At 43.9% G+C, this 20,290-nt stretch overlaps 2 protein-coding genes and 1 long non-coding RNA gene across 6 annotated transcripts; 1 reads left to right on the top strand and 2 right to left on the bottom strand.

The window, feature by feature from the left end:
* The first annotated feature begins 342 nt into the window (after positions 1-342).
* On the top strand, positions 343-5,164 carry LOC124996724. The gene is made up of 3 exons (XR_007110886.1): positions 343-1,099; positions 3,530-3,754; positions 5,024-5,164. It is a non-coding gene; the product is annotated as an uncharacterized LOC124996724 (long non-coding RNA).
* oacyl (O-acyltransferase like) lies at positions 2,308-7,611 on the bottom strand. Of its 2 annotated transcripts, none has more exons than XM_047570004.1 (15): positions 6,742-7,611; positions 6,145-6,278; positions 5,966-6,044; positions 5,750-5,885; positions 5,479-5,675; positions 5,168-5,380; positions 4,816-4,918; positions 4,638-4,739; positions 4,392-4,557; positions 4,225-4,304; positions 4,035-4,145; positions 3,823-3,946; positions 3,536-3,722; positions 3,263-3,405; positions 2,308-3,174 (listed from the first exon to the last, which is right to left on the bottom strand). In XM_047570004.1, exons 1-15 carry the CDS (start codon positions 6,884-6,886, stop codon positions 3,070-3,072), a joined length of 2,025 nt encoding a protein of 674 aa, XP_047425960.1. In that variant the 5' UTR covers positions 6,887-7,611; the 3' UTR covers positions 2,308-3,069. The 2 variants fall into 2 exon arrangements, with proteins under 2 accessions (XP_047425960.1, XP_047425961.1); XM_047570005.1 differs by having other exon boundaries at positions 5,168-5,377.
* Positions 7,612-8,324: 713 nt separating this feature from the next.
* On the bottom strand, positions 8,325-20,212 carry znf532 (zinc finger protein 532). Of its 3 annotated transcripts, XM_047570475.1 has the most exons (10): positions 20,060-20,207; positions 18,780-18,841; positions 13,929-16,287; positions 13,513-13,694; positions 12,026-12,202; positions 11,334-11,496; positions 10,943-11,248; positions 10,475-10,587; positions 10,235-10,373; positions 8,325-10,154 (listed from the first exon to the last, which is right to left on the bottom strand). In XM_047570475.1, exons 3-10 carry the CDS (start codon positions 16,254-16,256, stop codon positions 9,657-9,659), a joined length of 3,906 nt encoding a protein of 1,301 aa, XP_047426431.1. In that variant the 5' UTR covers positions 16,257-16,287; positions 18,780-18,841; positions 20,060-20,207; the 3' UTR covers positions 8,325-9,656. The 3 variants fall into 3 exon arrangements, with proteins under 3 accessions (XP_047426431.1, XP_047426434.1, XP_047426433.1); XM_047570478.1 differs by lacking the exon at positions 18,780-18,841 and having other exon boundaries at positions 20,060-20,212; XM_047570477.1 differs by lacking the exon at positions 20,060-20,207 and having other exon boundaries at positions 18,780-20,032.
* Positions 20,213-20,290: the final 78 nt, after the last annotated feature.

Raw genomic sequence — 20,290 nt, 5'->3', positions numbered from 1 at the left:
TGTTCACCTCAGGCTCCTATTTTTAAGTCAAAGACAGTTTTATAACCACGCCATTAATGGCTGTTACATCATTGTTCCTCCTGTGACAGGTGAGAGGAGCAGACTGTTTTATAGCAGACTGTAAATAGTTCTCTGGGCACAGTGACCCTCCAATGAAGCGACTTGGCTACGAGTCTATTTTTTTTGTAAATAAATAAATAATCTATCTTTATCTGCTAATTCACTGAGACCACTGATCCCCGTCCAGCTGGCAAAACAATGTACGACTATTGTTAGTGAGTGTGTGGAAGGCAGTGACAGGATTTATGAATGAGCGGACGAGGAAACGTTGTTATGTCATGTTGTTTTTATTCTTTCGGTGTCATTATTCGACACGCTTGTTGTTGAGGCGCGTTCTCAATCTGCTGAGGCGTGGGGGAAATATTTCTGGAGTGGAAATAAGTTAGGACACGTTGTTACGCTGCTGCATATTTGTGCATGTGAGCGGTTTTTATTGCTTCTCAGAAGCAAAACAAGGAACAGCTGATTGGTTGTGACGGCTGTTGGGCAACAAGCAGCCACTGCTGAGATTTAACGGGTGCAAAAAAATTATTATTCTATCTATTGGTTCTTCTTGATCTGCAAGTGAGCTAGATTGGATCTTTCTTCAAAAAACTGTGTCTTTGTCAAACATGTGAAAGAAACATTCAGTCTAAGACGCGATGCACCGTCTTAAGCGTTTTTTTGAGAGGCTGAGGCCCCATGGAGTCGTGTAGTCATGGAGAGAGAGGTGTCGCCTTACCAAAGTTATATTTTTACACCATGTTGTTACACAGACTGCTTCAGCCTGGCGTCCGCTTCCCTCCCCAAAACTCCTAGGGCAGGGGCGATTTCCTAAGAGGTGTGCGTCGCACACCGCGTTCATGTGGTGCTTCTGGCGTCACAAGAAACTGAAAACCTTTTGTTATGATCTTGTCATCTGAGTCAGTGTCACTCGTGAGTTCTGGCTCACCGTCATGGAAAGCGCAGCGAAACCACCGTCACAAGCCATTCGTAGATGACTGTCTTACACGAGAGCTGTTGATAGAAGGAGTGGGATGGCGGAGAAGTAATGTAATGTGTGAGTCAGTCTTCAAAGTGAGCACGATTCAAAGTAGAGTCATTTTGAATGGATTATTGTTTTTTTATTCCTCTTCAGTCTACGCTCTTGCTAATAGGTTGCCAGGTTGCCTGCTGTCAAGCCATCCATGCCGTTGTATTCCTTGTGTTTCCCAGCAACAAGATTGGGTCAATGAAATCGTTTGGAGAGGCTTCATGTAGCAGATTTTGCCCTTTTACCTGCCTCCTGAGGCCAAACTTGGGTTGTCTTCATGTTGAACTGAACTAGTCAAGTCTAAATAAATGGTTGTTTTTGTGTAACCACATCCATCATTGCACTAAGACAGCAGCAGTGTGGGGCGAACCTACATCTTTATATGCAGCTGTGTATGCACTGATCTAGATGCATTAGCTGGGCGTTGTTGTATCTACAAGCTGGACCACTTTTGATTTATTGCATTGCTGGTTTTAGCTGGCAGAAGCACTGCAGAGCAGGAGCATTAAAGAGTAGTCAAAGAACAAAGCAGCTGCCATAAATGCATTTTATAGCATCGTAGATTCAGTCATAAATGCTCGATTACTTTTGCAGCTGCAGGGCAACATGCGCAGCTGCCATTTTAGCCTTTGCAGTCGGTCACTGCCCTATACAGTCCGAGCTTTCTAAAGGTTAACGGGCAATGAAAACATTATCTGCAGGACACTTCCTAGTTATTACAACTATGCAAATATATATATATATGTACATATGTATATTCCATGGCAACACAGAACATAATATGAGGTAAATGTGGAATCTGCAACGTGTTTTCTGCCTCAGCCATTTGTAAATTGTCAAATAATTAAATAATAACCTCAACAAACCAATGCGAAAACAAATATTCGGTAACAAATACACTAGATTACCAAAAGTACTTGTTCAACTATCCAAATAACTGAATAATGTATAACTGAATAGTGCATAAAATCAAGCACCTAGGCATGCAGGCTGCTGCCACAGACTGTCAGGTTTTCAGCGTTGAGGTGAGGACAATTGAAGTGCAGGGCAAACGATGAGGATGGAAGTTCAAACAAAAGGTATTTAACAACTAACAAAAGGCGCTGGCAGGAAAATCCAAAAAGCAGAAAATCAAAGAAAGAATCACAGACATGGCGTGGAGACATAGAACGAGGACAAGGCAACATTAGAAGTAACATTAACGACGTAACAGCGAACTAATGGAAAGGCAGTGCTATATATGCACAGAGGGCTTTAATGATGACAAGACACAGGTGAGACACATGAGCATCATCAACAGGGGTGAAACCAGTGAAGAATCAAGGGACACATGAGGAAACGCAGACAGGAAATCCAGAACTTAACAAAATAAAACAGGAAACACAAAACAAGACACAGGCGGACATCAAGACAGAAACACGAGGCACAACAGGAAGTTACGAAACTAAGCAAAATAAAACAGGAAACTCAAAACCATGATCACAAAATAAAAGACAGAACCATGACACAAACATTTGTGAATGAATGTGTGATAGGATGCCACCTGTGCAACAAGTCCAGTCATGAAATTTCTAAATATTCCCAACGTTTGGCGATGAACCCCTTTCTGTTCCAACATGAGTGTGTACCAATGCACAAAGCAAAGGTCCATAAAGACATGGATGAGTGAGTTTGGTGAGGAAGAGTTTGACTGTACTGCACAAAGTCCTGACCTCAACCCAACAGAAAACCTTTGGGATGAATTAGAGCGAAGACTGTGAGCCAGGTCTTCTCGTCCAACATCAGTGTCTGACCTCACAAATGAGCTGAAAATTCCCATAAACACACTCCTAAACCATGTCGAGAGCTTTCCCAGAAGAGCCGAAGCTGCTGTAGCTGCAAAGGGTGGGCCGACGTCATATTAAATGTTCACATTGATTTGCCGATTTTATTATCTCGCTTACAAAAGTAAGAGAACAAAGCACAAACAAAAGTAAGGGTCAAGAATAAAGTTTTCTTTATGTGCTGCTCCATTTTAGTAGGAGGTAGGGCTTCTCAACTAGCACAGTGAGCACGTAGCTCACCACCAACGTCAACACCAGGTGCCCAAGGAACAGGTACATCTGAAGAAGGCAAGCGACACGACAACATGAAGACAAGGGGTCAATTTGCGATTCTAAAAGCACTGTGAATGAAACGCACAACACTCACAAAATTGAGGTCCGTGTAGTGGATTGGGGTTTCTTGCAAGCCGATGTAGAGGATGATGAAAACGGGGTGACTCAGATAGCAGGCGAAACTAATGTTGGAAAGAGGGACCCAGAAACTCAGCGACAAGAGGTCGTTGATAAATCCTGGAGGAATAAAAGAGAAGGAAATACAAGTTATATGTCTTTAAATTTAAACTGAAGATGTTTTGAGTGCAGAAGAAACACAGAAGAAACTTTTTTTCCCTGCATTTGTTCATCCCTACTTCAGGTGTACCTCCATATCCCTCCTCACAGGCCAGGATGATCCAGGTGACCGCCAGTGCCCAGAGTGGTCGGTGCAGCCCCTGATAGAGGGCATGCGGCGCAGACGGATAGTCTGGGGTCTCCCTGAGGACGTAGGGCAATCCGACCAAAGCCGCCATGAGGGACAGGCAGCAGAACCAACCAAGCGCCGCCTGCCACTGCACCAGCCGCGAAAAGGAAGAACGAGCGCGTAAGTGGGATTCCAACAACAGCTCTCAAAACTAGAATTTGCAAGGACTCTTGCAGATGTTCTCTCACCTTTTGCTTCAACAGCTGATCTTTCTTCGTCTTCAAGTATATTCCAGTCAAGATCCCTATTAGGAATGGCCCATATCTTGTGTAGGGTTTCACGTAGTAGTATAAAACGTAATTCTCAGATGTCCTGCAGGAAATGCATTTAATCAAATTATTCGGCTGCAAAAAGACGAGATGCCCTAAATGTGAAATGCACTAGTGCTAGATTGTCTTACATTGTTGATGGCTGAAATACCGGTAGCTGCATGATTGCAGTTATGACTGCACCGGCCACCGTGGTCATCAGCAGGAGACCTCCGGCCACGACCGTGAACACGCCTCTGTTTCTGATTAAAAATGCAGCGGTTAATGTGGAGGTACGTCGACTTTTAACGATGTTTTCGAATCATGTTTAAGAAGACGTACAGTCTGTAAAAATAAACCAACAGAGGAGTAGTGGCGTAACACTGGAAGTCCAGAGACAAGTACCACGTCCAAGGAATGCACTGAAGAGAGATTAGCAGAGTAAATGCGGACACAAAAAGAGAGTGATTTTAAATGCCGCATGTTTCTCGGGTCTAAATCAAACCTACTATCTCGTGGACTGGGAGGAGATTGGTGATTAGCAGTAAATTAGCCCACCAGTAGGCCTTACAGTCCATCATTGTGTCTACAAACGGGAACCAGTACGGCCCCCACTGGACCACAGAGATGAGGCCAATGGTTAGACACATGATGAACAAATGCAGCGGCTGAATCCTACAGAGAAGAGACAAATGAGGAGAATTCATATTTACGTAGCCACAGACGTGGGGGGAAAATAATAATAACGATTGTACCGTTTGATTCTCTTGAATAGATAGCCCGCAACCAAGCTGGGGCTCAGTTTGTCTTCGGCCTTGTCGATGGAGCCCAGCAGGGACCTGGCGCTAAGCAGACCTCTGAAACACAAAACTCGTGGAAACTAACCACTTAAAAACTCACACTACAATAAATTCACGGTTTTTCCATTCTCACCCCAGCAGCAGGAAGGTGTCTACAGCCAGAAAAACGGGTCCGCTGATAGTAAGCACGTAGAGAGGGCTGCTCTCAACAGTTTTCTTCCAGTTTTTGTAGTTATCTGCAACAGATACATGGCAACAATGAAGTGAAATTACATTTAAGTCACATGATAAAGTTATACAACCCTCTCTTTTGTTTCTTCTCCTTCATAATCTCATTGCAGGAACTGAGGGCACATGGGTTCCTCCGCCTGGTCTCTATATCTTCCTTCCATCCCACCTCCAGCCTTTCCCTCCCCTTTACCTGGTCAAAATGAACTTCTTTGTACATACTCAGGTGTCTTCTCAGTGGATTCTTTCTGTCATACCCAAGGTGTTGATTACAGGGAACTGTGCAGAGTGGCCGCAAATGATCCACAACAGGCTGAGAACGCGGATGCCGTTCAGCGAGGAGTAACCTCCTCCTCGGATGGATGGGGAGGTGCTTAAGACCCCCTTGCTGGTGTTCTGCAGAGAGAACGCCTGAAGGTACCCGTTCACACAGCTCTGAGGAAGACACAGCCGTGCAGGTCTGCTGTCTGCTGAAGACAGTGTTCACAAAGGCTGATTATCGACAAAATGTACAAAAAGCGGCAGAATATGCAATATATATATATATTCTGCATCAATATGCACATACTATTCCCTTCAGAGATGCTGTTATTCATTTCCCTGCTGGATGAGCCGTTGGTCTTCATGGACCCGTAGAGGTTGAGGCCGGAGTTTAAACGGGCCGCCTCCACTGCAGGACTGACCTCCCTGTTCCGCTGCCACTTTATCATAGCCGTAAACAGGGTGGCCGCCAGAGGAAGAGCCACCATCACGCAGCAAACAAACCTACAGGACAGAGGGCTCAGTTTACGTGGACGCGCGCACAGAATGAGGCGAAGGGAGGCTAATCGTGCACTGACAGGCAGGTGACGTCGGAGGCGTCGGGGTCGACCGCGCTCGACAAACAGTGGGTCATGATCATCTCCTGAGTGGACTCGTTGACCAGGACGGAAGGCAATGGAGGGATGAGAGACATCTGGTTAAACTGAAGTCTGCCTGTTTTAAAGTAATAGAAAAAATTAATAATATCTTCATCAAAAGTTACACTAGAACGATATTTCAATAAAGCCACTGACCGTAAACCACCAATATTTGCACGTCCTCCTCCTTGCAGGAATCAGGCACACAAATACCCACGAAGTACTGGACTGTTCCCTACGGTCATTAAACACATGTTGATTATAATCTGCTTCCTGTCAAAAGGATGTAACGGTATGTGACAGTTATGATTTATGATTGTTGTTGTTGATGTTACCTGCCTAAGGAACACCTGGCAGTACTGTCCGGAGAAGCTGGGGCCCCGGGCCGAGCTGCACTGCTGCAGCAGACCGGGCCGGTTGGCGTTGCCCCCCTTGACGTTGCTACCCATCTTTCCGAATGCGTCGTACACTGGCAACGCACACAGAAACAGACAAACTCCGTCTCTAGCAACTAATGCAAGCGGGGCGTGATTTGCTAATTTTCCCTAATGTGTCTATTAAAGAACTTTCCTATTAAATATAATGTCCAATCGACTATAAGCTCCACCCACATCCTATAATAAGCTTCAGTTTAAAATAATGTGGTTGACTTCATGCATCCACCCAAGTCTAACATAATAGACTTGCTATAATATAATGAAATAATACAATGTGCTGTGCAAAATTTCACTTAAATAAAAAAATAATAATAATAAATTAACCAGAAGCTATTTGGAGCAACAGCATTTGACATTAACATTTAGCCAAGTTAGTATGTGACTTTAAGATTCATTCTGACCCTTCTGACCCACCGTCCCCCAGGTAAATGAGCCATAGCTGCCACTGACCCAGACTGATAAAGCAAAAGGCACTAAAAAAAAAAACACACTCACTGTGAACAGCATATTCCTTTGGCTCGTCCCGGTTAATGTCCGACAGAAAAGTGTCGGTATCCGTCACGCATCTCTGGGACACCGTCGGGACCCCCGAGACGACACCCCCGACGAGGAGAAGGAACACCAGCGAACTCAGGGCCATTTTTGGAGCCGACTGCACCTCTTTAGTAAAGAGAAGGTGTTTAAATAACGTAGGCGGGGGCACATCTTCATCCAGAGAGAAGCGTGAAATTCATCTTTCACGGCTGAATTGAAAAACCCGCTTTATTGCTTTTCCCCTGGTTTTCCATATCAGGTGTGAACAAGATTCGGTTACATGAAAGAGGATGAGAGGCTTACAGAGAGATCCAGGCCTCGGATTTTTTTCTCTCCCGCACATCGGCAACATAATTAAAGTGCAAGCCTGGCGATAGTGACAGGCAACAGTGTTACATTTCTTTAAAGTGAATTGTGTTTTGTGGAATAACGTTAGAATGATTTGACTATATGTATATTATATCTGCATATCCGCACAGAGTGGCTGGATTGTCTGGTCGCTCTGGGATGTGCTTGTTACTAATAAAGCCTCATTTCCACACCAGTCAGTTTAGTACTGAAGAAACACAACAATCCTTTCCTTCAGCTTTTTTTCAGATACCATGACTTGGATGACTGCAAACCTAAGAAGTGAAAATGATCCAGAGTCCAGAGTATGCTGAAATCAGCCATAACTAAGACGCCTGCACTTTCACTTCTGTCGAGATGTCATTTCTGCAAAGGGGAAGACATGTCACATCCTCACAGATTAACCACTAGAGGGGGAAATTGTCCTAAAAACATGAGCAACACTGACAAGCTGGAGCTATCAATTCTAATTTGGCCTTCAGGGTCACTCTTATTTAGCGGTGGCCCAAAGAACCCATGCAAAAAATAAAAAATAAAATAAATAATAATAATAATAATAATATTAATAACTGCTTCTGACACATAACACACAGTTAGTTTAGATGCTCATAATAGCTTCACCCTGTGACGCTAAGATAGAGAGGTGTTGCAAAAGTAGCTCCAGGATACACAGATTATGCCAACTACCATAACCAGGCAAATTGCTGTCTAAGTAATTATCTTCTTTATTTATCTGACAGATACTCTGTATATTATTTAATGCTAAAAGAAATGATTCAAAGCACTTCTTCTTCCCATTTCTTGCAGATTTATGGGTGCACAAGTAGTCCCATTTATGCACAGTGGATTTCAAAAATAACAAAAATATGATCTAAACAGGAGTTTAAGGGGGAAATAGACTGAAACAAGGAGCTGAAAGACTGTAAAAATTAAGAACAAAGGAAAACTGGAATGTTTTTGTTCTCTCTTCAGATTACAGAAAGTATTTGGTTCTGATATGCGCAGCTTTAATGCAACAGGACATTTTCAATATTTAAACTTTAATCTTACCCATTATTTGCCTATATCTATAACTGTAACAGTATTAATTATCTGCTGACAATGATAATTAAAACACCGTTCATCGAAATCCAGAATTAAGCCCGGATAATCATGACTTCTGACATATTTCCACAGAGAAGAGTTGACGTCTCGTGTGCAGTTGTCACCTTCCTCCTGGCAGTTTTCATCATTTATTGACATAGAGAACAACTTTGTACACAAGCGTCGGAACAGTCTAAAAGTGGCAGCAGCAGCGGCAGCAGCAGCAAGACACGCTCTAATCGACGAACAATTCACAGACTGCTTCTTCTCGCATGCAGCTTTACAGTGCAAGACACTTAGAATCTTATCATTGCTGAAGGGGGATAAGAAATAAACTGATTGGACGTCTCCTGGGAAAGCTCAGAACAAAGAAAGCAACGGAAAAATAAAAACTCTCTTGAGACGGTGTTTAATTGAACGTGCCGTCTCCTGATTCAGACTTACGGCAATGTTTACATTCATGCAACTTTTCCCCAGTGTAATATCTGTCAAAAAAAAAATAAAATAGACTGACGAATTGTAAAAAGCAGAAAATTAGATGATGTTGATATAGTGATATCATACAGGTTTATTACAACTGTATTGCTATTGTGCTATATTTTAAATACTCATGTATATAAATACTTTTAAGTGACTTGTAATCTGAAAGAGCTGCCATTTTTATAGTATATTAAGACAGGAATGAAACGCCAGCATAAAAAAGACTCACAATCCTTTACAAAATACTTTTTAAAAAGCAAATTTGGCCCACATGTTTTGTCTTCTAAAGATAGAATAATGTAATCATCTTCAACTCTAAACACTTCTGCTATATATCGCTGTGTACGTGATATGTAAAATGGCGATAACGTTAATAAGGCGGCGTGAGGATGAGGTGGATGAAAGGCGTCGCCTTCAATTGATTGTCCTGAAATCTACTGAAACTGAATGTTCTGCTTTAGCTCAAATTCCCTGCGGAGATTTCGTTCGGGATCTGTCGTTTATGGGTGCGTTGTGAGACCAGATCTAGGGTCTTATTTTAGAAAAGCTAAAAGAAGTCGGTGCAACAAACCTGCACACCCGGGGGGAAACTCGGAGCTCCCATAGTTCCATATATTTCTCAACCAGACATCTGTCGGACGTTAGCAGCATGGAACATTCAGACCGCTGCTGCCATTATGAGGATTAATCCCATTACAACAACATATTCATACATTACAACAATGGAAAGTCTAAAATAAAAGACTCAATTCAAGGCCTATAGGAACTTCTATATGTGTAAAAAAAAAAACTATTTTTCTCATTTTACTGAAAGACACATAAAGTTGCTTTGTTGTATGTTACATATTTTTGTTTGTATATGTATGTACATCTACAGCCGTCCGTCGGAGGTACTGCAGGTTTAAAGAACCGTATGATTTTTGCAGTTTTTTTTTGTCATGGAATGGTTTAAAAGTGTCCCGCTCTCATTTTTCGGCCTTGCTCAGTCTCTTCGACCTGATGAACGCCATCCCGTGCGTCCTCATGTGAGTATTCAGATGTCCCTCCGTTTCAAACGTCTTCCCGCACACCTTGCATTTGGTGCTGGGCGTGCCGTCGTCGTTCTCGTCCGTGACGTCTATCTGGTTCTCCCTTTGACTCTCCTCGTCCTCCCTGCCCCGCCCGTTGTATCGGGCGAGGCCCTGCGGCTCCTTCAGCCGGTGGACGATGAAGAGGTGTCGGGCCAGCGAGCGGTGGGAGGTGTAGCACAGGCCGCACTCCTGACACTGGTAGGAGGAGCCGTCGGTCTTGTGCTGGGGAATGTGCTCGTGGAAGGCGGAGATGTCTTCAGTGGTGAAGCCGCACCCGGCGCACTTGTGAACTTTGAGGATGTTCACCTTGAGCCGCTTCAGCGGCTGTGAGTCGGATCCTCTGGAGGTCAGGCCTGGAGAGCCCTCGGCCTCGTCTGCCTTCCTTTTTGGGCTCTGTAAAAGAGGTTCAGTTAGCATTAGCTGAAGATTGAGGGGGAAAACATGAAGATCAAAAAGGATTCGCTTCACAGTACCTTTTCCATGTCTGATGGAGCCTCCATATTTTCAGGGCTAACAGTCTTTCCTCCACCATCTTTAACGCCGTGCATCAGCTTAATGTGCTGATCCAGCAGCACTCTTTTACTAAAGGGCTGACTCAGAGCTGGACAGTGCCTATCAGAGTACGATGAAATGGCAATTAGAACTCCATGAAGGACTGACGTGAACATTGCATTTTCTCTTATCTGCAAAATGCATTTTTCGCGTGCACTCACGAGCAGCTGTAGACCTTCCTCAGACCCTTATGCTTGAGACGGTTGTGTCTGCAGAGACTGTGGGATGAGCTGAATGACTTGTCACACTGTCGACACGGATGCTTCTTCAGTATCTGCAAGGATAGATTATGTCTAATATTCAGCAACACCACAAGCAAGAGTCGTGCTAGACATTTTCTGGTTCAAATAACCGTAACTGAGCAAAATCTCAAAATAATACCATGTGGCAAATTGGAAACTTGTGGGAATGAGCTGTGTCTCCACTGGATGTCTTTCTACTACATTAAACCACAGTGTTTAGCTAGTTGTTTTCAGTAATGCTAAAGTGGTTTCTCTTACATTTAAAGATGCTGAACTGATAAATGCCACCGTCAGGGTGAGGTTAATTCACCCTTTCAACAGGCCACAGTGGGAACATATCCCAACACCACTAGCATTTCCTTTTCAAAGATGGTTTCCAACATTCACCTTGCCATGCTCTCGCCTCATGTGCGCCACAAACAGCTCCCTGGAACTACAGAGGCTGCCACAATCTCCACATTTGTATCCTGAGCCACCAGGGCTCTTCCCGTCTGCCGAACAGCTGGTCTTCTTCAGCGGTGACGGTGAAGGCTTCTTGTCTCCCTTGTCTTGACCCTTGACGCCTCCTCCATCTTTGTTGATGTTTTTTGGGGGGCTGTTGGCTCTGTTAGCATTAGTGGGCTTTGTGCTGAGAGGAAGGTTGATTCCCAAGTTTGGTGGACCCTCTACGGTCTTCAGGGTCCCGTGGATGGCCTGGAAAAGAGCCACATGTTATACACAGTTATACCTGGAAGATTTGATGAACCATATTCAATAATGTATATGTTTTTTTGTCTACCTTGATATGGTCCAACATGAGCTGTTTCTGTGCATAGTGCATGGAACAGTCGGGACATTTGAACACTGAAACCTTATGATTAACGACGTGCTGGTCGAAGTGTGTGTAGAGCAGTGACTGCAGGGTGAACACTGTGTCACACATGGAGCATTTATAGATCACCCTGGAAAAAACAAAAACAAAAAAGAGTTGATTGCAAGGTGTGAAACCATTCAGTTGTTCTTTCTTAATGTTGATTTTCAGATTAAGATGTCAACAAACACACAAGAAATGCATCAGTTGTGTGCGCGCTGTCTGACGCAATCAGCTTCAATCAGGAGGGACAGTCATGGAATAAACAGCACCCAGGTGCAAGGACACCTGCTCCTGAGCACCTGTATCATCCGTTCTGCTAACGATGTTAGTCAGAGGAAGGTTGTCATGTGGAAAAAAAAAACAACCCCACGTTAAGCCTCCGCATCTAAGACCTTTACATCCTGCCACTGTTGAAGCGGAAAGCACAATTTTCCACAGAAAAGCGAATTGGACTCGGGGATGTGAAAAAAGGGATCACGTGGATGCGTGTTGTTGTCGGCTGAAATACACTACCAGTCAAAAGTTTGGACACACCTTCTCATTCTATTCAGCGAGAAAGTGCGTGCAAAGCTGCTGGTGTACCTCATGAAAAATAGCAGAAGCATCCGAAAACCTACTTGGGTTCTGCTGCCTTCACTCCTGGGTGTTGTGTGTACGCGTGCGAGTGTGTTCCAGGCGCAGACTTGAAGGCCATGGGGCAGAGAGGACATTTATAGAAGACCTCGCAGTGTGTACTCTGGATGTGGGACTTCAGAGTCGCCAGATCAGCAAAGATCACGCTACAGTGGACACAGCTGGGGACAGCAATTATAGTGGAAAGTGGGAGTTAGTAAAAGTCAGGCTTAAATAACATTTAACTGATTAAAAAAAAAACTAATTTATCCCATACCACTGGCTGAGGCAGCTTGTTGATTCAATTTAAAAATACTATTTTCGTTTACTTGGTTGCTGCTATGAGAGTCTAGCATGCTGATGAACAAGGATTAAACCTTAGAGAGGCTTAAACTCACTTTTTTTTTTTTTTTTATCAAAAATCAGTTGTATTTTTTTATAGCTCCAGGGGATCGTTAGCTTGGCTAAACACATTTACTGAAAGCATGGGGCAACAGCTAGCTTGGCTCCAGTAGAAGGAAAATAAATGTCCCTGCAACCACAAGTTAACATGTTTGAACTTCTCATGTAGGTAAGCAGTTTTTATTATTTTTAACAATGGCCATAGCTAAGCTAGTTGCTATGCTGAGCTAACCAGCTGCTCACACTTGGCACACCAGTTAGCATGTGGGCCATAGCTAAGCTAGTTGCTATGCTGAGCTAACCAGCTGCTCACACTAGACACACCAGTTAGCATGTGGGCCATAGCTACGCTAGTTGCTATGCTGAGCTAACCAGCTGCTCACACTTGACACAACAGTTAACATGTGGACCATAGCTAAGCTAGTTGCTATGCTGAGCTAGCCAGCTGCTCACACTAGACACACCAGTTAGCATGTGGGCCATAGCTAAGCTAATTGTTATGCTGAGTTAACCAGCTGCTCATGCTAGGTGCAAGTAAGACTACGGTGTTCACTTTTAACTTCTAACTCTCTGCAAGAATATATTATAAGAACATAGTATATGGACTTGTGTTAATAATTTTGACTGGATAATTTCATGTTTTTCATGGGTATGTCTTAATATCCATGATATGTCTTAAATTAAAATCTGAAATGTTCTATAAGTGCGTAACAGTTGAAGATGTGCTGTTCATTTCCAAACATTTGATAGACTACGAGATTATAATTGGGCCATAATTGATCAAATTAATTAGATTGCTTTATTGCTTTTTGGGTGACTCTCTCCCAATATGTTTTGTATCAGAGATATGGGATTGTCACTGTAATGTGATAATTAGTGTAATTAAAATGACACTTTGAGTGGCAGATTGGAAGAAAAGCAAGAACAAGAGACATTAAAGGCAGGGTGTGGCCACTTAGAGAAAATCATGACTCAATGTGTTTTAATCAGATTTACCCAAACAATTGCCTCAGCTTAAGAAATAGTTTGTAAATTAAAGTTCTCAAGCTTCAGAATCTATATCTCAACATAAAAACTGAGATAGACTGACCGGTAGCCGACTCTCCGGGTGTAATGCAAACAGTTCTTGGTGACGTGCGACTGGAAGTGGACGGAGCGGCAGCTGGCACCACATTCAGGGCAGATATAAGGAGACTTGTGCTGGTGGATTCTCTGGTGTGACAGAAAGCTGCACTGGTTTGGGAGAAGCATCTGGCAAATAGTGCACGTTTTCTAGGGGGCAAATAAAGAAGAAATAAAAAACAAGAAGTTAAAAAAATCTCATTAAGTCTTGAAATGTTTATATTAAGTATGTAACCAACCATTTTAACAAAAAGAATAATATCAAGCAAACAGAAGAACATAGTTCTAGTGGGAATTATGTGCAGATAGCTTTAGATTTATGTATCATCATATGTAATGATTTATATTAGCCGTAGCTACATAGAGGTTTACATGTACACCCACCTGACTACTGGACTCCAGCGCTTGTTGATAGTGCATGGCTAGTGAGCTGTCATCCTGGAACATTTCGTTACACTCCAAGCATTTTAAATTGTGCCTGCAGAGCTTTGATGCATCATCCTCCAATGGCATGGCTGCTACAAGAGGAGCACTGCAAGGGGCTGAAATCACTGCAGTTTTGGGTCCACCACCGCCTGAAACTTTCCGCTGGCTTTGACTTGTAGGTGTCTGTGCTTGAGAGGTGGAGGAGGAGGTGGAGCAGGTGGTGCTGTTTGCATTCGGTGGTCCTGATGAAGTTGATGTACTGATCATCTGGTCTGCGGGGATGGGTTTTAGGATCAAGTGTGAGCACTGCATGACTACCCCTTTGTCCTTGTGGCCCCTAGCATGAGACAAGAGGCTGCATTTGTTGTAGAACACCAGACTTTTGGCACAGTGGTTGCAGGTGACCTCGATCCGCACGCTGCGACGATCGTAGTGCTGTGTCAGGCTCTTCTCGAGCGCGAATGAGTCTCCACACTCCAGGCACTTGTAGCCACGCGATGGTAGATTGATACAGGCTGACGTTGGCGGAGAGAGATTTGGGACGTACACAGGCACAGGATTCATGCTACTCAGGACTTTGTTGAAGGCATCCACCACAGAGCTTTGAGAGCTTGTGAAAACTTGAACCCTGGAGACTTTCTTTGAGGCCTGGCCTGCGAGAATCATCTGCTGTTTGACTTGGGATTGTTGATTCTGGGGCTGTTTGGAGGACAGCACCTTTTGGAGATCACAGGCAGCAGAGGATACTGTCTGAGGCAGAAGATTGAGGTTTGTAAGATGGACTGTCTTTGGCACAAGTTTGGCATTTGCCAGGCTGGAGGCAGGTACCATGACAGTCTGTTGCTGGATGGCGTTAGCAGCTTTCAAGATGGCACTGCTGGCACTTTGCACCGATGAAGCAGGGATGACTGTTGCTTTGACTGTTGTGTTGTTCGCCAGCTTTAGGTTGATGACTTGTGAACCTGCTGTCTTGACTGCTGAGACTGGCAGGAAAGCCGTTGCTACGGGTTTAATAGTCATTTGCTTGGTTATTTCGATTGAAGGACCTCCTGTGGTGGCCACTACTGTCGCTGGCAAAGAGGGACTTGAGGTTGATGAGAATATTGCACTGGCGGTTGCCATGACTGTTGGACTATTCTCTCCTTTTTTCTGACCCTCAGGATCAAACTCTGGGAGGACTCGTGTGACAGTTCGTTTGATTTGTCCAGATGAGGTTTTGATTGTTTTGATCCTAACTTTTGGGATGACTGGGGTGGTGTCTGTGGTGGAGGCCGGGGAACCTTTGCTGCTGCCTTCACTGGTGAAACTAGATGGACTGTCCAGCTGTACAGCCAGCTGCCTCTTTACTGACTCTTGCTCCTTCTCTGTAGCTCTGGGGTTTTCACTGGTCTGTATTGCTGGAGAGTCCGGACCACCCAGATCTGCAGCACTTGCCTTTTTGGCACTGAGTGCTGCTAAGGCTGCAATACAAGAGGAAAGTTTTGTAGAGGACTTAGCTGTTACCTGTGGGACGCTGGTCACATTAGCAAGTCCGGATGATTCCTCAGATTCCCTGCACTCTTTACTTTGAGACTTGAGGACAGTGTCCTTGAGTTCCTCCTCGTGCAGAGTTATTTGAGATGGATTGTTGGACTTACAACCAGTGACAGTGTCGTTGTTGTTGTTGTTATTTTTATCTGGTTTTTGACCTCTTTTTGTTCTGGGTTTAGACACACAATCCACTACTGTAGGTTTGGGACTCCGGTCTTCCCTCTTAGGCTTAAAGAAAGTCTTACCACCCTGCTTATCCATAGGGTCATCTACCTCAATTTTATCATCATCATCATCAAATTCTTCAGCACTAGAGATTGGGCTGAACTGATTGAAGGTAGATGACTGGTTGATCATTATCTGTCCTTCCTCTCTGCGAGATTTCCATCCATTCTTGCTATAATTAACACTGGGTAGTATTGTAGGCAGGAAGCCATTGTAAAGTCCATTGCCAACAAAATGGGAGAGGCAACGGGAGTGGACAGGCCCATCCTTCTCTGATACAGTTCCACCATATTCACTAGTGTCTACACTTCGGATGTTCTTAACAATGACACTAACGCCAATGTCATGCGCTGTTGATGGGTTGTGGGCCTTGTCTTCATTGGTCGTTGCCCTACTACTAGTGGGCTGCTTGGGTTGTCCATCATGGTCGTCTTGGTGGCCAGATTCAATGGCGACTTTAGGATCCACCATGTCAGGGATGTCGAAGGCGGCCAGCAGGTCGTCAAAGTCCGGCGTCTTCATATCTCCCATGTTCCTGCTCCTGTTCCCGTGAGGAGATCGCCTGGGAAACAAAAATTTAAAAAAAAAGTATTAATTATGGGAGTCTCAGTAAGTCTTTTTCACCCACACACACACTGTGTAATAGTTTGTATTTGATTAAAAAAATCTAATGCAACAAATCGATGGAAAAAAGATAGAATTTAGTGTGGGTGTATTATTTTTGCTACCAAACGCTGTCTCATAACAAAAAATAGGTTTGACTTATCTCTGTAAAACATCAACATAATAGATCAACACAGTCTACTGACACTAAAGGTTGATGCCTTCTGAATTGGTGCTAAATGGTTTTCTTTTTATTCAGATGTCCCATGTGTAAAGTTGACCTCTTAACCCTCGGTTTTGCAGAAATGCATTGGTCATACTTTTCACAGCGGAAAGGTTGATATTGTTGTTGGTATAAATATGGTCAACATATCATTTGTCACGCAACAAAAATCCTTGAACCACATGTCCAAGCCTTTGGAATTGAATGGATAATTCACATCAAACTTTAAACCCTGATACTAGTGTAAAACGCAATGTGAAGGTTAGATTTAAATAAGGTCTTTTCTTTTAGTGATAGTAAATTACAAAAAAATTCATGCTGAGACCAGAAATTTACTCTGATTTATATTGTACCACTGCTGATATTTTGAAGAAAAGTCTCCATGTAATGCTCGCCAAGCTGGAAGCACACTCTTGCCTTCATCAAGATTTGGTTCTGTTTACAGCCTTTTAGCTTTTGAGATTTTATCTCAAGGAGCACGATGCTGAGACTTAAAGGCAAGAATGCAGAAATCTGCATGTGCATTTTTGATGATAAAAGAACAAATAAAACTGTTAGTGCCAGCGAGGTAACAAACACAACAGTCCTTCAAAGCTAGGTTTAATGTTAGAGGGTGGATATACACTCTAACACGGTAACAGTCACTATAAAATATTAATAGTGCTCGACTGCAATAGAAACAGACACACTGGAAAGGAACAGTTCTAATAGGGAGTGAACTTTGCAGGTCAAAGCACAGAAACATACAATCAAGCAGTAGTTTTGCAGTGATATCTGTAACAGGTTACTTAGTAACATTACTTAGTAACATTACTCTAATCTAACATCTTTTTTCGAGTTACGAATAATCTAACACATTACTATTTCCAAACCAGTAATCAGATTAAAGTTTTTTTGGTTGGGGGCATTTGCTGAATGTAACTAATAAAGTAACTTGAAATCTAATTTAGTTATTTTTAAATCAAGTAATCAGTAAAGTGACTAAGTTGCTTTTTAAAGGAGTAATCACTAATCGGATTACTTTTTCAAGGTAACTGTGGCAACACTGTAGTTTCGCAGTTTCATTGCTCCCACATGGCAGTCTAGTGTTCCCTTAATTAGTCAATGCTGTTAGTCAACGATGGTAATGTATGAGTCACTGCTTTCTGATGCTAGATATTGCATTTAGTCCTCTTTTCTTTTTCTCCCTCTTCAAATCAAAGTGTGCTCAGTTGAAAAACATTACACACATTATGTACTTAAGAGTATGTGCAATTACTGGCACATTGTGATCAGGAAGAGTCACTGACCTGTTCCACAGAGAAAAACACCAGGTAATGAAATAATACTTTTCTCCAAAAGCTGCTGGTGCAACATGGCAGCAATCATTCTTGTCTACATCAGAGCGATGTAGACTTATTGAATGCATATTTTCTGATACATAGTCAAGAAAATTATTGGCATTACTGTACTTTTTCCATCATGACATAGGCGCTCATCGGCTAAATTTATTGGCAAATATGAAAAGCAAACGTCATTTCAGCTGAATCAAATGTGAAGTGTATGAATGAACTGCTAGCATGGAGAGCAAGTGCTTGATAGTTAATTCTGCAAACAATTGTTTTTATTGAGCATCAGATATAATGTGGATTATCATAGTCTTTGTTGTCTGGGACAAAAGCCACAGTCATGGAGCTGCCCTGCTCGTACGTGCAGCTACACCAGTGCTGCTCTTTGATCCAAATGCCTGACAGCCACATCTGCACACACAGACCAATAGCTCATTTCCTCAGCTTTGGTTTCAGAAAGCAAAAAGAAAAAGAAAAAAAAAAAAGAGAGACCTTAATTCAGTCCAGATGATTGGATAGCTGCAAACATGAGGCAGACATAAAAGAAGGAGACATGATATGGACAGAGAGGGGAGAGAGCACGACAAATGCAGTGAGAGGGGGGAAAAAATGGCTGCTGAGCTGTGTGTGGCTGCAGCAGAGGAGAGAGAAAGGCCTGGTGGAGAGAACGGCTAGTCACAGCCATGACAGCCAGAGCAGCCTGACATGGAGCAGAAATGAAGATTAAATGCAGACAAATATGAAAATCACACAACGCAGGACTCCTCTCAGTGGCAGCAGTTTAATGCACATGCATTTTAGCACCTGAAACTGACACACGATGTGCAAGACCACTACAGCCTCAGCAAAGTGTATGTGAAATAATGGTGGAAGCATGCAAGTGAATCAGCAACTCCTCACCCTCTTAGCCTCCGTCCCTCTCCAGCCACTAGCCAAACCTTCTTTCCTTCCTTCCTTCCATCCTGCAACAAATAGAGTCACAACACTACTAACCCTCAAAAGACATCCACCCCACCCTGCCTGGGAAAAAAAAAAAGCCTTGTTTCTTCCCAACCACGCAAAGGCCCCGAATAAAGAGTCAGGTTACAGCCAGGGATCTGGTGAGTGGTGGTGTTGGTCCTGGTATGGATCGTCCTTAGTCATTCTCTGCACCTCTAGCAGCACAGAGACATATTAACAGACAGATAGATCATGCTCCTGTTTATGTGTGTGAGTGTGTGTGTGTGTGTGTGTGCTGCAGATTCATAGACTTCCAGGCAGCCACGTCCCCCTGCCCTCGTCTCTTCCCAGATCTCCCTGCTCCCCGAACAGTGAGCCATGCTGCATAGCGCTCCAACGTCCAGGCAGCAGCGTACGGGGACGGCGTGAGCGGCAGCAGCGGCAGCAGCAGCAGCAACAGCAGCAGGGCCTGTGCCATGTTAGCCAGGGGCTGAGCTAAGGAGGGCTGCCATGGAGCAGCCTCGGCTATCTCTATCCCCGTGGAGCACAGAGGCGGCATTGTTCCCGTCAGCCCTCCGTCTGCCTCAAACCGGTTTCAGCTGGTTCCGGTCACCAAACATAAAGCCCTGTGCTGCTGCAGCACGGCCTCGGGAACACACAAGCAGAAGCAGTGTGCAACACCTCCTAGGAAGCACTGCAACAGTCCTCTCTAAGCTAGGTGCATACTGGCATGTAAAAGAAAAAAAAAAAAAAAAAAGTCTAGTCACCTGCACCTCCTTGAAATTAGGCCACAAAAATACAAACAATGAAGCGGTATACAGGTTGCAAATGGGAAAATTTTACAAAATGACACATATAAACAGAAGAATATTTATTGTTAAAAAAAGAAAAAGTAATGATAAGAACAGGATACATTGAACAAAAGAAATGATGGTGATGGTGGCACAGGCTCGGCCTCATACCTCGGCCTGTTTCCGAGTCCCAGCCCTTTCACCTCAAACAAGACAGTGGTCTCTTTGAAACCTTAAAACCCACACGTGCAGCGTTTCCCCAGTCTCTGCAGCGAAGATTATAAATAGAAGACAACGATCTGACATGTGCAAACACAGGCCATTCACACGCCTCCCTCCAGAGATCCCCACTTTCAGCCCATCCCACCACTATTCGCCCACGCACACCCCCACACAGAGACACACGTAAACATGCACTTCCATGCACATATAGAGTTAAACGTGGCATACCCTTGTCAGGTTTGTTTCCCACTCTGAGAGATATTCAGGGGTATAAGTCTTCCTGCAGAGGCCTCGGCACTTGCCTTCACTTAACCATTCCCGCCTCCATCCATCCTCCTCCTCCTCCTCCTCCTACCCCTCCCGTCCCCCACCTCTTCCCACTCTCCTCCACTCAGTCCTGGTTTTTTTAGTCCCAGTCCAGGCCTCGATTTCTCCCGAAGCCCCCGCCGCCGCCGCCGC

Source organism: Mugil cephalus, chromosome 19 (genome assembly GCF_022458985.1).
Source record: "Mugil cephalus isolate CIBA_MC_2020 chromosome 19, CIBA_Mcephalus_1.1, whole genome shotgun sequence".
Classification (NCBI taxonomy): Eukaryota; Metazoa; Chordata; class Actinopteri; order Mugiliformes; family Mugilidae; genus Mugil; species Mugil cephalus.
This window is presented reverse-complemented; position numbering and strand designations above follow the sequence as displayed.

Bases quoted from the DNA above. Each gene is read 5' to 3' on its own strand.
- oacyl (XM_047570004.1), bottom strand. From the start codon at position 6,886: ATGGCCCTGAGTTCGCTGGTGTTCCTTCTCCTCGTCGGGGGTGTCGTC. The intron at 5,886-5,965 runs GTCAGTGGCTTT...ACTTTAAAACAG, and splicing joins GCAAATATTGGTGGTTTACG to GCAGACTTCAGTTTAACCAG. The intron at 5,676-5,749 runs GTCAGTGCACGA...TCTGTCCTGTAG, and splicing joins GCCTCCGACGTCACCTGCCT to GTTTGTTTGCTGCGTGATGG.
- znf532 (XM_047570478.1), bottom strand. From the start codon at position 16,256: ATGGGAGATATGAAGACGCCGGACTTTGACGACCTGCTGGCCGCCTTC. The intron at 12,203-13,512 runs GTCAGTCTATCT...TGCTGTCCCCAG, and splicing joins ACCCGGAGAGTCGGCTACCG to CTGTGTCCACTGTAGCGTGA. The intron at 10,374-10,474 runs GTGAGTGCACGC...GTACTCTGATAG, and splicing joins AGGAAGGTCTACAGCTGCTC to GCACTGTCCAGCTCTGAGTC.